The sequence below is a fragment of the Haliotis rufescens genome, unplaced genomic scaffold (assembly GCF_023055435.1).
Source record: "Haliotis rufescens isolate VD_foot unplaced genomic scaffold, xgHalRufe1.0.p SCAF_11, whole genome shotgun sequence".
NCBI classification, from domain to species: domain Eukaryota; kingdom Metazoa; phylum Mollusca; class Gastropoda; order Lepetellida; family Haliotidae; genus Haliotis; species Haliotis rufescens.
The window spans coordinates 41294175-41310871 of record NW_025963791.1 but is presented as its reverse complement, the minus strand read 5'-3'; the positions used below and the strand labels follow the sequence as shown (position 1 = coordinate 41310871).

The 16697-nt window shown below is 41.3% G+C and overlaps 1 protein-coding gene across 3 annotated transcripts; it reads right to left on the bottom strand.

Annotated features, from left to right (window-relative positions):
* Window positions 1–928: 928 nt before the first annotated feature.
* On the bottom strand, window positions 929–16599 carry LOC124142293 (fidgetin-like protein 1). 3 transcript variants are annotated; one of them, XM_048392738.1, is made up of 19 exons: window positions 16521–16599; window positions 15219–15373; window positions 14232–14317; window positions 13555–13608; window positions 12992–13074; window positions 12151–12517; window positions 11038–11111; window positions 10487–10579; window positions 10059–10165; window positions 9666–9731; window positions 8470–8581; window positions 7469–7569; window positions 5710–5789; window positions 5344–5414; window positions 4064–4225; window positions 3536–3591; window positions 2648–2811; window positions 1353–1453; window positions 929–1109 (listed from the first exon to the last, which is right to left on the bottom strand). In XM_048392738.1, the coding sequence occupies exons 2-19, from the start codon at window positions 15371–15373 to the stop codon at window positions 984–986; spliced, it is 2058 nt and encodes a 685-aa protein (XP_048248695.1). In that variant the 5' UTR covers window positions 16521–16599; the 3' UTR covers window positions 929–983. The 3 variants fall into 3 exon arrangements, with proteins under 3 accessions (XP_048248695.1, XP_048248698.1, XP_048248697.1); XM_048392741.1 differs by having other exon boundaries at window positions 11038–11105; XM_048392740.1 differs by having other exon boundaries at window positions 16510–16578.
* Between the last annotated feature and the right edge of the window lie 98 nt (window positions 16600–16697).

Here is a 16697-nt window from a genome sequence, read left to right as displayed (position 1 = left end):
TGGAGAATCTGCCGCTCTATGAAGCATGGGGAATCTGTCCCTCTATCAGGCATGGGGAATCGGCCCCTCTATCAGGCAGGGGGAATCTGCCCCTCTATCAGGCATGGGGAATCAGCCCCTCTATCAGGCATGGGGAATCGGCCCCTCTATCAGGCATGGGGAATCTGCCCCTCTATCAGGCATGGGGAATCTGCCCCTCTATCAGGCATGGGGAATCGGCCCCTCTATCAGGCATGGGGAATCAGCCCCTCTATCAGGCATGGGGAATCTGTCACTCTATCAGGCATGGGGAATCGGCCCCTCTATGAAGCATGGGGAATCGGCCCCTCTATCAGGCATGGAGAATCTGCCGCTCTATGAAGCATGGGGAATCTGTCCCTCTATCAGGCATGGGGAATCGGCCCTCTATCAGGCATGGGGAATCGGCCCCTCTATGAAGCATGGGGAATCTGCCCCTCTATCAGGCATGGGGAATCTGCCCCTCTATCAGGCATGGGGAATCAGCCCCTCTATCAGGCATGGGGAATCGGCCCCTCTATCAGGCATGGAGAATCTGCCGCTCTATGAAGCATGGGGAATCGCCCCTCTATCAGGCATGGGGAATCGGCCCTCTATCAGGCATGGGGAATCGGCCCTCTATCAGGCATGGGGAATCTGCCCCTCTATCAGGCATGGGGAATCTGTCCCTCTATCAGGCATGGGGAATCTGCCCCTCTATCAGGCATGGGGAATCAGCCCCTCTATCAGGCATGGGGAATCTGTCCCTCTATCAGACATGGGGAATCTGTCCCTCTATCAGGCATGGGGAATCTGTCCCTCTATCAGGCATGGGGAATCTGTCCCTCTATCAGGCAGGGGGAATCTGCCCTCCCGACTTCCATGAGCCAGGTGAATCTACTGCTGTGTTTACGTATCAGGCAAGTTCTAATAGTGTGCAATAACTACATTTATTCATCACAATAAATACAGCAGTACTGTGATATCTACGTCTTGCCAAAGCTTCCAAACTGTTTGTTCCAGTTGATGTATAGATCCAGGTCGTTCTGTGAGACACTTGCTCGCACCTGCAGAAACGCTTCCTGGAAGTCTGGGAACGTTATCGGTGGGACCTGGAGTCATCACATTATTTAGTTCATTGTATAGCCGTTCAATCAACTTAAATATTTCAGTTTGTTACTTTGAAAATAAAGGGTTATTTTAATAAGAACTACATTGGACATTAATCTATTCTCTAAACAAATGAAAATCTTAACTAATGCATTTCATATCTGATCAGTTCATATTTTGGACATAAATTTGTCAAATGCAATCTATATTTGACCGAAGATTTGATCAGAAGGGATGCTGTGTACCTGGTCTGCTGTGATTGTCTCGATCTGTTCAAAGGGGATGCTGCGGACAGGTCCGAGAGCCGCTTCCCGGCACAAGTTTGCCATGTCAGCACCAGAATATCCTGCACAGAACAGGTGGAAGTTTTTACTGAACTAGAAAGGTGTTTGCATTACACGCAAAATCATAAGCCGCCCATGCCCATCATTTCCTGAATGCCCCCAAACTTCCCCATCAGGAGCCTGTAACCCGAACCATTTTGAGCGTATGACACCAGGTGACAGCTGACCTTACACATGCCCCATGCAGTACAAGTTACTACAACATTGAAACAGAGAAGTCCATGCCTCTAGCTACATTAATAGGAAAGAAAGAAGCACTTCCGGCTTTATGACATCACTTCCTTCTTGTGAAAACACATGCCAAATGCAGAACAACTTTTAAACAGAAAATATAATGTCTTTAGCTACCTTAATAGGAAATTATATGCACTTTCAGTTTAATGACCTTGACCTTCAATCTTAGCCATGAACTACAAAGATCATTAACATAGTGTTTCATCAAAAAAATACTCAAAAATACTCAAGATATTGTGTATACACAAACGTTTTGGGAGTGACTGTCAACATTGTCCAATGACATGCGCCAACATTTATGCGATCAAAACCTCTACCTTAGACTCTTGTAAACTATGTAATGTCAAATTCCAATCAATAATACTCAAGTCCTCATTACACATGAATACTTAACGTTCACCGAGTGACCTTGACCTTCAATGTCATCCAACCACATGAGAGGACATTGCTTTTAGCAAACTATGGTTGTGTTACAATATCACTTACATCACTGTGGCAAACGCAGACACATGACTGTTACATTATCAAGTCTCCATAACACACAAATAATACTTCCTAACTGAAACGTATTTAAATGTCATTTCATATGGTAATAACCACTTCTTTCCGCATCCTGTTCACGAACCATAAGTATCTCCATCAAACTGTGGTCCATTGAATCAATGCATGGTGACATTTATACCAGCAGCAGCAGCCAGGCTGACATAATGGAATGTCATCCTGCATCATCAGGCAACAGCAACATGCAGTAAATGCAACCAGGCAAGCAGGACGGTTGCTCGGCAATTCTCTTTTAACATATTTTTATTTTTAATTATTTGGCGATATTTTTATTTTTCATACATATATTAGAAAATAAGATGAATATGTTAAGCTTGGCACCAGGAATTTATTTCCCAGGGATTACTGTTTATGAATTCAACAAACATTGCAGTGAAAGTCGTGACAGACAATATCCTCACCATCAGTTGTCTCGCAGATTGTCTGGATGTCTGTATCGGAGAGCCGGAAGCTCTGACTAGACATGAGGTTCTGAATGATGTGTTGCCGGGCAACAGTGTCTGGGAGAGGGATGTACAGTCGCTTCACGAAGCGCCGCCTGGCTGCCTCGTCAATTTCCTGTGGCCTGGATGTCAACAAGTATGGCTACAGAGACTGAGGACATGTCATCAAACAACTTAAAGAGTCTTGAATACGGACATTACATATGGTAACTAACGGCCAACATTTGGTCACTTTTTGTTTGCATTTAGCATTAAATAGTTTACAGATTTAACAACCAAAATATCTACAAATGTAGAACAAAGTAGGACTTAACATATTTTGTCTTAACTATTCCATTCTTAACTATTTTGTTTTACAAAAAGTTGACTTGAAGAAACAGTCCTTGCTGTGGCACTTCTACTATGCATCCCCATTCCATCACACTGTAAACACATTAATCCAATTTCATACAAACATATACCCACTATTCATCATCTCATGACATAATACAACCCCAGGACTTGCAAACATCAGAAACATATTGACTTGAATGAATGCCGAATGACATAAGTCACATAGCTAAAGGGGTTTTGTCTGACATCTGTTATTCACCCTAGACATGTATGTGTTCTGTACAACAGCTGAGAAAAGTCCTAGTGTCATTGTTTTACTAAGTCCCAAATCCTGTGACCGCTGAATCCAGGGCTGGAGAGATTAATCCTGACTGCCCTTGACATAGAACAAGACAAGCATGGAAGACTGATCTCCTACACCTTGCACTGCCACAGACCTGTTCAGGTTGAGCAAGTTATATGAGAACCATGGCTTGATGGACGAGTATACCAGTGTCTACCGCCCGACCTCACCTGTTGGTGGCCCCGATGACCAGAATGCGGTCTTCTGACTGTGTGCCCGCCCCATCCTGAACACAGACATGTACAAGTATATCATAGCATCTGTTCACTGGTAACATGCAGAGGCTACATCAAAGAATACTTTCATCTTCTTTTCCTATAGGACAGTATGAGCTGCCTCAACGACCTTGTGCCTCAAACTACTTGCGAAAACAAATTGTGTGTATGTGTGACTAAAAACCAAATGACCAAAATGCACTGCCTACAAAATTGTCAAAAGCATCAAAACATATTCAAGTAGAGCACAGCTATTATCAGCAGCATGATGCAACTGATGGCCCAGGTTGTGTGGTTAATATTGTGGGTACATATTTCATCTGTTTCATATTATAGGCTGATCTACTCACTTATATTTCCAAAGTTACGAAACCGATGAAAGAAGACATTAATTATCATATATCCTCTGGGGTTCCTTTATGACATAAGATCTGTGGTGCAGACCGAACACTTACGACGCCCACGTCTACACTGTTTACCTACCAGCTGTACAAGAAACTCTGTCTTGATTCTGCGCGAAGCTTCATGTTCTCCGTCTGAGCGCTGAGACAACAGGGAGTCGATCTCGTCAATAAACACCACGGCGGGCTGGTTACACCGGGCTACGGCAAACAGAGCTCGCACCATCTTCTCCCCTTCTCCTACCTGGCAGACAGATAGGGTAACTCAGTCATCAGCCAGACACATGACTGTGGCAAACACAGACACATGACTGTGGCAAACAGATGTGGTAACTCAGTCATCAGCCAGACACATGACTGTGGCAAACACAGACACATGACTGTGGCAAACACAGACACATGACTGTGGCAAACAGATGGGGTAACTCAGTTATCAGCCAGACACATGACTGTGGCAAACAGATGGGGTAACTCAGTTATCAGCCAGACACATGACTGTGGCAAACAGATGGGGTAACTAGGTTATCAGCCAGACACATGACTGTGGAAAACACAGACACATGACTGTGGCAAACACAGACACATGACTGTGGCAAACACAGACACATGACTGTGGCAAACACAGACACATGACTGTGGCAAACACAGACACATGACTGTGGCAAACAGATGGGGTAACTCAGTTATCAGCCAGACACATGACTGTGGCAAACACAGACACATGACTGTGGCAAACAGATGGGGTAACTCAGTTATCAGCCAGACACATGACTGTGGCAAACAGATGGGGTAACTAGGTTATCAGCCAGACACATGACTGTGGCAAACACAGACACATGACTGTGGCAAACAGATGGGGTAACTCAGTTATCAGCCAGACACATGACTGTGGCAAACACAGACACATGACTGTGGCAAACAGATGGGGTAACTCAGTTATCAGCCAGACACATGACTGTGGCAAACAGATGGGGTAACTCAGTTATCAGCCAGACACATGACTGTGGCAAACACAGACACATGACTGTGGCAAACAGATGGGCTAACTCAGTTATCAGCCAGACACATGACTGTGGCAAACAGATGGGGTAACTAGGTTATCAGCCAGACACATTACTGGCAAACACAGACACATGACTGTGGCAAACAGATGGGGTAACTCAGTTATCAGCCAGACACATGACTGTGGCAAACAGATGGGGTAACTCAGTTACTCAGGCAAATTGCCACCTTGTTTCTGAAACCTGACAGACATTTCTAGCATCTGCAGACATGGGTGTAGATAGGGGAGATGTGTCTGTGGGGAGGCGTGACACGTCACCAGGCACACAGAGCTTCGCCACATTGCTATGAGATACATACCCACTTTGACGTCAGCGAGGATGCGCTGATGCTGAAGAAGGTAGACTTGGACTGACTGGCTATACATTTACCTACAAAAGGAGCTTGTCGTTAGATCATCTTTCCATTAGCCAGAATTATTTGTTTAATCCCAGTAATATTCTTATTAATAATTATACCTCACTAATACTAAGAACTATTGACTTTATCAACCCTATATACATCTAAGCAGCAACTAGGCACTACAATAATTTGATTCTATGAAAGAGTTTCTTTTATTACATGTAGCCTACATCAAGCTTATAACACAGACAGTTAATCAAAACGGGAATAATCAATTGAATGGGTATTAAATGAGAATTGACACCTCAAAAGTCAGACACAGACCTATGAGAGTTTTCCCTGTTCCCGGAGGTCCGAACAGCAGCAAGCCTTTCGGTGGACCTCGAAGTCCAGTGAAGATATCGCTGAAGCACCAAACAAATGTACCACCACCACCAAAAGAAACGCGAACCATAGCAACATATGGAGACGTATGTAAAGTGAAGCAAGATGTTTCCAGTGTGTACAACTTAATGACAAAACTAACAAGCAGTCAAGTGTTACCACAGTGTCTTTATTCTCACCACAATATGCTGCATGTGATTTCCAAACATTAAATGCTAATAAATAATAAAGTCTGGACCAGACAATCCATTGATTGACATTAAGAGCAAAACCCAACCATACCCACCTTGTACAATGACAGGCTATCCACCTTGTACAATGACAGGCTATCCACCTTGTACAATGACAGGCTATCCACCTTGTACAATGACAGGCTATCCACCTTGTACAATGACAGGCCATCCACCTTGTACAATGACAGGCTATCCACCTTGTACAATGACAGGCTATCCACCTTGTACAATAACAGGCTATCCACCTTGTACAATGACAGGCCATCCACCTTGTACACTGACAGACTATCCACCTTGTACAATGACAGGCCATCCACCTTGTACAATGACAGGCTACCCCCCTTGAACAATGACAGGCTACCCACCTTGTACAATGACAGGCTACCCACCTTGTACACTGACAGACTATCCACCTTGTACAATGACAGACTACCCACCTTGTACAATGACAGGCTACACACCTTGTACAATGACAGGCTACCCACCTTGTACAATGACAGGCTATCCACCTTGTACAATGACAGGCTATTCACCTTGTACAATGACAGGCTACCCACCTTGTACAATGACAGGCTATCCACCTTGTACAATGACAGGCTATCCACCTTGTACAATGACAGGCTACACACCTTGTACAATGACAGGCTACACACCTTGTACAATGACAGGCTACACACCTTGTACAATGACAGGCTACCCACCTTGTACAATGACAGGCTATCCACCTTGTACAGTGACAGGCTATCCATCTTGTACAGTGACAGGCTATCCACCTTGTACAATGACAGGCTATCCACCTTGTACAATGACAGGCTATCCACCTTGTACAATGACAGGCTATCCACCAAGTCACTGACCACATGGTCCAGTAAATCACTTCTTACAACAAGCACATGTTGCTGGAGACTAAGTCAAACTCGGAAATCGCATCCACTAGCAAAAACATCCATAAAATCTTGTGAATATATGTCACAAGGACAAAAGAAAACCATATGATCTGAAAACAGGCCACTCAACAGGAAGATATAAAAATTAAGTGTATGCTTTGGCCATCGTATATACCACACAATGTTTGTTGTTTAACACTGTACTCAGCAATATTCCAGCTATGTGACGTAGGTCTGTAAATAATCGCGTCTGAACCACACAATCCAGTGATTGACATCATGAGCATCGTTGCACGCAAATGGAATACAATGACATGCATCAACCAAGTCAGCGAGCCTGACCACCCAATCCCGTAAGTCGCCTCGGACAACAAGCAAAAACGCCTTTAACAGCTGTGTAAACAGTTAGTTTGTGTAATGACACAGCACAGCCTGACAGGCGAGCCTGACCACCCAATCCCGTAAGTCGCCTCGGACAACAAGCAAAAACACCTTTAACAGCTGTGTAAACAGTTAGTTTGTGTAATGACACAGCATAGTGCTGTGTTATCATAGGCCACAGTAAAAATAACAACCTACGGTCGAAGCATGGGCCACACCACAATCTCTTTTATTGTTTTCTTGGCGAACTCCAGACCTGCTATATCACTCCAGTCCATCTGGGGTCCATGATCCATCACCTGTAAATAGTCAGCTTCAGTAATTTTGTTGAGAGAAACAATAAAAAAAGGAGGTTGCATCCATCTCCAGGCATCAGAGCTCCAGATAAGCTTTTAGTGTTGGTGATTTTACCCATGCATTTTAAAATCATTGGGTATCAGTAATTCTGTCTGGGTATTCAAATTTCTGTTACCCACTAGCTTTTACACATGTGGGTATTTAAGTTAAATATTTAAAAACCCTATTCATCTAGTCCCTGCAAACTGGTGTCGCTTGGGTTCAAAGCTTTATAGGACTCAAAAATACCACGAAACTTCCACAAGAAAGTGTGATGGCAAATAATCGTGATGTAACAAGGTTGACGGAATGCCCGTTTATAATTTCAAAATAAGTTGCTGATTTGCTAATCGAATACGCAGGGTTACTTCACAATTTTTTTATGATACGCACAAGTTTTATTTTTGTAGCTTACCTGTAATGTTCGTTGCGTATTTGATACGCTTGGATTTTATTTTACAGTGTACTTCTGCATTTCTGATGCGTATTTCACGCAGATACGCAGCTTATCTGGAGCTCTGAGTCATACAGCGTATTATAAACCCATTCTATTATGACAAGTACCCTGGACCATTCACCACCACAGCTGGGTTCCAATCTCATTTCTCTTATCATGATCTTAGCACAGAATGACTATCGCACATGGGTGTATTGGACATCTATTTTTAGCATTGTGTATCAGGCTCCAGGGTATTATCAGGGATTAACAGAGACTTAATACCCTGGATGACCGAGGATGATTGCAACAAACCTAACCCTCAAAATTAGAACAAAGAATTGCGTTGGGGGGTCGAATGTAAATAAGATTTTTTTCTTTCAGTATATTCTTCAGGCTCCCAAGCCAATCACCAACAGAGCCATACCTCATTCATGATGAGTTCGATCATCTTGGGTTCGATGCCCTTCAGTCGTTCGTCAACCGGCTCCTCACATTCACTGCTGCCTTTACCACCACCACTGCTGCCAGATCGGTTGCTATGGCAACATGAAGACATTATTTTTAGCTTGCTAACTTTTCACGTTTTCACGTGAGTCACTATATGACCGAGATATTTTGTGACGAATCATTTTAACTCATTTACTCGGTCTAGGTGAAACCTTAAAGATGTACCTTGGTTCCTTACTTTTTAACTAGAAGATCCAGCCATCAGAGGTACAGAAGTACAGAAGTACAGAAGTACAGAAAATCAAAACTTAAACCTTAAAGATATGAAGCTGAAAGATAACTTTTCTAAAATATTATGAGTGCTTCCTTCAATAATGACATTGTTGGTGCAATCTTGAACAGAAATCCATACACAGCTGTAACCCCGGAGTGAGTGAGTGAGTGAGTGAGTGAGTGAGAGTGGGTGAGTGAGTGAGTGAGTGAGAGTGAGTGAGTGAGTGAGTGAGTGAGTGAGTGAGAGTGAGTGAGTGAGAGTGAGGTAGTGAGTGAGTGAGTGAGTGAGTGAGAGTGAGTGAGTGAGAGTGAGGTAGTGAGTGAGTGAGTGAGTGAGTGAGAGTGAGTGAGTGAGAGTGAGGTAGTGAGAGTGAGTGAGTGAGTGAGAGTGAGGTAGTGAGAGTGAGTGAATGAGTGAGTGAGTGAGTGAGGTAGTGAGAATGAGGTAGTGAGAGTGAGGTAGTGAGAGTGAGTGAGTGAGTGAGTGAGTGAGTAACACAGAAATTCAACAATATTACAGCTATACGAAACAAACTGATCCAGGATATTTATGATTGCAAACGTAGAGTTTCTATGTTTGTTGTTTAACGCCGCACTCAGCAATATTCCAGCTATAAGAGGGCGGTCTGTAAATAATTGAGTCTGGACCAGACAATCCAGTGATTGACATCATGAGCATCGATCCACTCAATTGGGATCGATTACATGCATCAACCAAGTCAGCGAGCCTGACCACCCTATCCTGTCAGTCACCTCTAACGACAAACATTGTCGCCTTTTACGGCAAGCACCGGGGTAAGTTAGTGAGTGAGTATGGTGGGTGAGTGGGAAGCTGGGCGGGGAGCAGATATGATATTCCATGTACATCCTGCACAGACAGTATAAGGTAACAGAACCTACCTTCCTCCTCCCCCATTCTCCTCCCGACCGGCAATTGGGGGGACAAACTTACTCGATGGGCCGCGCCTATCAATGGAGACATTCTGAAGACTCTCATCTCACAATATGATAGGGATACGACAATTCTAAATATAATCAAAACTGATACGCTTAATCTTTTTATTCCACCAAACAATCTCCTGATATGAAAATAATAAGTCACTGGAGTCCTAATGCAGACAACAAGAGTCGTGCCAGGCACGGTGTTTCGCAGGTATCATTTTGTCTTGTGATCATGTTCCTATATTAAACATGGAGAATTCTGAAATACCCCAAAATCAGAGCAGACATGAAGTACATTTAATGTTCTGAAACCTATAACATGTAGGCTATCTGGACAGAGGTAGTCGGTACCTTGTTCCGAGGGATTTTTTTCCTGTCCCATACACAGACGTTGTCGGTTGACCTTGACCATGATTACCGCCTCCTCCTCGAGAATATTTCTTCTGCTGGTCAATAGCCTTCAAATCAATAAAATAATTTACTATTGAATTAGTAATCAACATTTCATTATTGGCAAAAATAATTCAACAATCTACAACAAAGACACCCCCAAGATGTATCCTCTTCTATACATTTTTTTCATTTTGCAAAACCAACGTACTAAAAAGAGTCAGTTCGGCGAACACATTAACTCTTAACCCTGATGTCATAAGCGTCAGATGAGTTATCTCCCCTTAGTCGACAGATTTTTGCTCTGATCGGGAAATTTACTAGTTCTGGATGTGTGAATAATGTGTATACTGCGACTAAAGGTGGTGGTGACCAGTTGGATGTCTCACCAGCTGCTGTTTGGCTGTTTTAAAGGGGTTGTTCAGATGGGGCACATCATCATCATCCTCCTCAACTCCTGGGTCAGGTCCACGTCTTGGATGCTAAATGAGGCCAAATAAGAATGAGTTAGTCGGCTACATCCTAACTTTAGTAAGGTATGAATGAGTATGACTTTATGCCAATTTGAACAATATCACATCAATATCCCGGCAAGGGGCAAAAAGAATGGGTGTCGCACATGGACCCTACGTGTAGAATCAAACATGGGGCTTGTCTTTGTCAAGCAAATGCTGACTTTTTTACCCACAAGAAACATTGATTACAAGATATATCAAAGTCAAATAATTCTCATAAATTCATTCAAAAATATTGAGGGAAACGATTTAAGTGACAGTTTTTTTTATTGATATTCACCCAAAACAACACATAGTGAGACGCCCTTAATTTGACGTATCGTTGAGGACAATGCAACTTGATGTTGTCGACAATTGTTGTAGTCGATCATTTTAAACTCGTCTCCATCAAGTGGAAAGTTTCAGTGAATCTCAGCTACACCTACCTCATTGTTTGGAAACAAAGATGGCTGCCCACCAGAGGATCCAAAGTTTCTCTGCCCACTTCTCCCACCTGCAACTAAAGTTACATCCACAAATCAAGATAGAAAGGTTGTTTACATGTTTTCCATACTGTAGTTTTATTTCGACATTTTCAAACACTCTGCCATGAATTTGCATAATACTCAATTTTTATAGGTCAATCAGTGGTTCCAAATCACAATAACTACCTTTGATTGAACGTTTGAACACCCAATTTAAGGTTCACTGCACAACTAATATTTATAGAATGTACTCTTTCTTAATCATTTTCAGTAGGAATTTTTAATTATAATATTACAAAATGCACACAGTCTTGCTTGACAACGGTATAAGGATCCATACCGAAACGTCGCTTTTCACAGTATTAAAGAAGTTGTTATCCATAAAATTGTGTCTATCTTGTCATCCGTCAACTTCTAAGTATTGCCTATCAAATAATTTGCACACATGAAGTGTGAATTTCCGGTTTCAGGGACAACAGACACGCCTCATAGTGGTGTGCACTTTTTAGGACCAAAACTTGTAAGATTTGATCTATTTTCATTAGGAGTGACTGCATAGTGTTGACTTACAAAATTGTTGTGCTATACAGAATATCATTGCAATATACAACGTAGGAGCATATACAACGAATGGTTTGTTTGAAGGCTATTATCAGTGTTCCATCAATTCAAATCAACCACTTACTCAAACCATTTCAACTACTGTGGCATGATAGAATTGAGATATACATTCCATCATTGATATAGAGCTATGTTACCTGTAGATTTGACAGAGCTATGTTACCTGTAGATCTGACAGAGCTATGTTACCTGTAGATTTGACAGAGCTATGTTACCTGTAGATTTGACAGAGCTCAGTTACCTGTAGATTTCACAGTGTTAAGCTTAACATTTGAAACCTCATGCTGTGAATCCGAGTTAGATTCCAAATTCAAACTAGCTCCATCTACTCTACCATTAAGAAAGTTCTGCAAAGAAAACAGTATGTTCATCTCCTATTGATTTGTGTAGGCCCATAAGCATAATAATTGATTTCATTAACATACAAAACATATCCCTTTGACAGAAACTAACCATTGTTAGAAAGCAAGGGTCTTTTCCTGGAATAAGTATCCCCGCTCTCAATGTCCATGTTACTGCTGGACGTCCACGCTGGAGTGGTCTGCCTTTGGTGGGAGCCTGTCCTGTGTGCTCCATCAATACTGGCTCCATGTGTGGAGCCGTTTTCTGGTTGTTGATTATCCCAACTCTTCTGCCTGTCCTTCCATTGAGTTTGTGAGGTGTTGTGTCGTTGGAAGTTAAATTGTCTGCTCAGAGTATCTGAGGTGCTAGACTGATTTCTACTCTTGTCTAAACTAGCAGTATTATTTTCCTTATTGTCTGTCTTCTTGAAAACAGTGTCGTTGTCACTTCCTTTGGGCAGATAACTCTTGGAGATACTCTGAAATGTAGATATGTACACCAAATACTAAAACTAGGCACAACAGTGTGACAGTCGGACCAAATAAATGTCACAGCAAGACTGATTCAAGCCATTCAAACTAAAATTCAAGTTAATGATGTAAATAAATGTAACATTTATTAGTTCCAGTAAATAAACAGACGATATAAATGGTGCTGCTAAGGCCAGACTTTGATGTTGGTTTTCAGATTTTTTTACCCCAAATTTCAGATCGGTAGGTCCAAAAATATAAATAAAATATTCAAATTCAAATATTTTTTTCAAATTTCCTGAATGTGTTAACTTGGTACATAAAGTTTCAACAAGTTTTAAATAAAGTATTTTAAATAATTCATTCATATTAATAGCTATTTCTGGCCAGCTTTTCATTTTTTTCACATTTCAATTTTGGGAGTAAGCAGATTTGTAAACAGTGTTTACAAATAATATTCCAAACTAATAATCTATGTGTACCATTGCTTGTGAATTCAGTTTCTGGTAGAAATCTTTTGATTTCAGAGCATCTAGTGTAAGGGTTGATTTCCATTTCTGACTTTCTGAAATAAAAATTGGTTTTCATGATATTCACACTCATGTTCAACTTTGACGCCCAATCTAACCATGCAGTTCTGAATGTCAGGCAGGAAGTCACACTGACATGTAGAACTACATTTTGAGAACAAAGGTCAAAAGGTGAAAATAGACGCCAAATCAAACAAAACTAATGAAGATAAACTCTGTGATAGGTATAGGAGTAAAGGAGGTGATGTCACTTTCAAAACGAAGCTATGAGAGTGCAGGGGTCAAGGTATTGATCATTACAAACGTAGAGATACAATGCACGGGATAATTGAAGATGGAGAATTCCCAGAAGCTTCAACATTACCTTACATTAGACAAAAACTGGTAGATTGTGATAAGAGCAAACCCTATAACCATTCTTTGACTTTGGGTATATTTCAACACGTGCCTTAATTACTTTGAGAAAAAGATATTAGACTTATCTGCAATAATTAATGAAAACACTTAACAAATACCATTTTTGTGTTTGCTGCATATGGCGAGAGCTCCTTCTGCAAAGTTATTCAGACCTGCAAGGAACACGAGTGTTGCAGTTAGTGGTAGGTGGATTGATGAGGAAGGAGAACGTTGGGGGACTGCTTTCCCAGCTTGAGAGAGGAGGTGAACGTTAACTTCTTCAAGTTGCATCTAGAGTGAGTGAGTGACTGAGTATGGTTTTACGCCGCTTTTAGCAATATTCCAGCAATATCACGGCGGGGGACACCAGAAATGGGCTTCACACATTGTACCCATGTCGGGAATCGAACCCGGGTCTTTGGCGTGACGAGCGAACGATTTAACCACTAGGCTACCCGACCATCCCAGATCCATCTAGAACTTGGTATGATGAACAAGGACGATAGCACTATGGATATCCACATGTATGTAACCTCCCTTCTTCACATTTCTGTTCATCACTTGCTTGACAAGTGTTAGTATCTGCACCAAAACATTGCAGTCATTGTAATAAAGTACATGTAGTTGTATATCCATAGAACTAAATCCCTTGTTTAAGTGAATGTTATTTTATGACACACATTTCTGAACACTTTTCAAATTGCTTTCACAGTGAATAAGAGTAAACAACAAGCAGCTTATGGCAAACTATGAGTAATTCATCAGGCTTGTTGTGTGTGTATAATGTCAGCAATACCTGATTTTTCATCTAGGGAATCGACAACTGTCCCATAGTCGTCTTCAAACCCCTTCACCACACAGGACTCAGCTTCTACAGGTAATCTGAACACATCCATAAGTCATACAACAGTCAACAGCTGTACCATGTGTTACAGTTTGGTCTTGAGATGTACAATCCCATTTCGCTCGTAAACCATACACCCAGTTATTGACACATATAACAAATTTATCATTATGCAATCACTAGCTTCCTCAGTGAAATAAGTTTGTATTACAATATCAGATTTGTCTTGGCTCACTCAGTAAGCAACTCAAAATGTGAATATTATGACGTGACAATGAGATGACATCTATAAAACACTATGACGTTAAGACATCAATAACAGGCCAGCCAACAGAATTGTATGGAGTTTTACACAACAGCCAATCAGAGAGATGGATTATATTATACCTTACGTAATGATAAATTTAATTTTCAATATGCACAACCTGGAGAGTTAAGACTGTAGGACAAATTATACAAGTAAAGAACAAACTTTTATCTTACCCCGGTCTGTATGCAGTAGAATGAATTTACATCTAAATGATGAGGAACTCATCTACTCGATGTGTAACATTTAGTTTACAATTTAATAAAGCATATACTGGAGAATGTTGGAAGTATAAGAATTAGTGAATAACCAGTGGACTACGAGAAAGGAAAGCTGAAAGCTCCGAACACTGGCACCTGACTTTCAGTTTCAGCACTCATTCAAGAGGTACGTTTAATACATAATTCTGAGTTTTTAGTAGGTAATTCTATGCATCATAATATATGAACTAACTACGGAGAAACTTTAATGAAGTCAACCTACTGTTCACGTGATGTAATTTTATGATATGAACAATGGATGACACCCTATCATACTGTTCTCAACAATGAAACAATGTGACATAATATCGTTGAGTTGTCTGAACTTAAATAGATAGTATGATACAGTTGTGAACACAGAAGACAACCCACATTCCCTGAGTCTGTGCCAGACGTAGGTGAGCCGATATATTCCTCAGACTGTCTGTTCGGAGTGATGGAGAACTATTGCATGATGGGATTGAAAAGTGGAGTTCCTGCAGTCGGCACAAAAACTGATCTTCTTCACATCCTGCAGTCCCCATCATCTGATGACAAAGGGTGAAACGGCAGCCATTTCAATTAACAGGGCATTAACTCTGTCGATGTTAGGAGTAAGGGCTGGGACGGGTTACACGGGTCCCTGGGTCAGGTGGGTACTGAGTAGGACCCGGGTACCCACAGGACTACCCGGACCCGTGGTTAGTCACGTGATATATTGTTTAATGACAAAAATTATCTAGAACTCTATGGTTACACTACAAGTCACTAATGTTCACATTTCTTTCTGACTGTGCACCCATTCCTTCTGATTTTTCATATGGTTGAATAAAGATATAACTTAATTCAGCTTCAGTGTATGAATGACCAGATTGTTTAATACGTTTATCTAAATACGATTTGCCAGGGCTATGCTAAAAATGTTCCCAATCGGACATTTTGAGACATCTCCTGAGACCTACAGTGGGTACCCGGGTAATAGCTGGGGGGGTGGGTACCCGGGTAGTAAATTTGGACTCGTCCCAGTCCTATTAGGAGTGATTTATTAATATTGAGATCGCTCCTATTAATTATCTGGTCACTGAACCACAACCTGAGGATAATGATTATGTTGAGGACCATTTCAAGTTAACTATTGCTTATTTCTATACCTTTTGAAGAGGAAGTCAATTAAGATAAATAAAAACATAATATACTGAAACTTAGAGGTGATTTGGTCATTGTCAGCAAGAAGGTACCTTCGGTACATATTTCTAAATACTGTACATTTGAATCTCCTAGGGAAGATGTGTTGACAATAACATAAGCGACAAACAGACTTTCTATTCAGGAGGTGCATATATTTCTATATACTTAAATTCTGTTGGATCTGTGTAGTCGACTAGTACGTATTACGTACTGTGTTTATTCTATATCCACGAACATTAGAAGGCTCATTAGAAGAGTGATATATCATGCTTAACAGAGACTTTGCAAAAAAATAGGCCAATATAAGTATAAATAGACAAATTGTTCCTGGGTTATCACGTCAAGCAGAGACCATATACCGGTATATGGTCTCTGCGTCAAGGTATCCCCATGTGAGTATCCCTTGATCGCTCTATCTGAAATCTAATGTGGTTATTGACATTAGCCAGATGCAATCGCTTATCATGGGTTGGCATAAAACAACTAAAACACCCACATGAAACTCACACTACTATTTATCACAGCTCAAACAGACTTGACAAATTATCACAACAAATTTTCCCGCCATAAGTTACTTCCGCATAAGGGAAACCACTCCGCCTTATCGATATATATACCGCTAAATAATATATATCAGTTAACACTAACGCACCTGAGTGAAAGGGTTCTTTTTAATTAATCTCG

Excerpts from the sequence above, each read along its gene's own strand:
- LOC124142293 (XM_048392738.1), bottom strand. The coding sequence starts at position 15,373 with ATGATGGGGACTGCAGGATGTGAAGAAGATCAGTTTTTGTGCCGACTG. Across the intron at positions 10,166-10,486 it reads AAACAGCCAAACAGCAGCTG|GCTATTGACCAGCAGAAGAA; the intron begins GTGAGACATCCA and ends ATTGATTTGAAG. Across the intron at positions 9,732-10,058 it reads AAAAAATCCCTCGGAACAAG|GCGCGGCCCATCGAGTAAGT; the intron begins GTACCGACTACC and ends CTCCATTGATAG.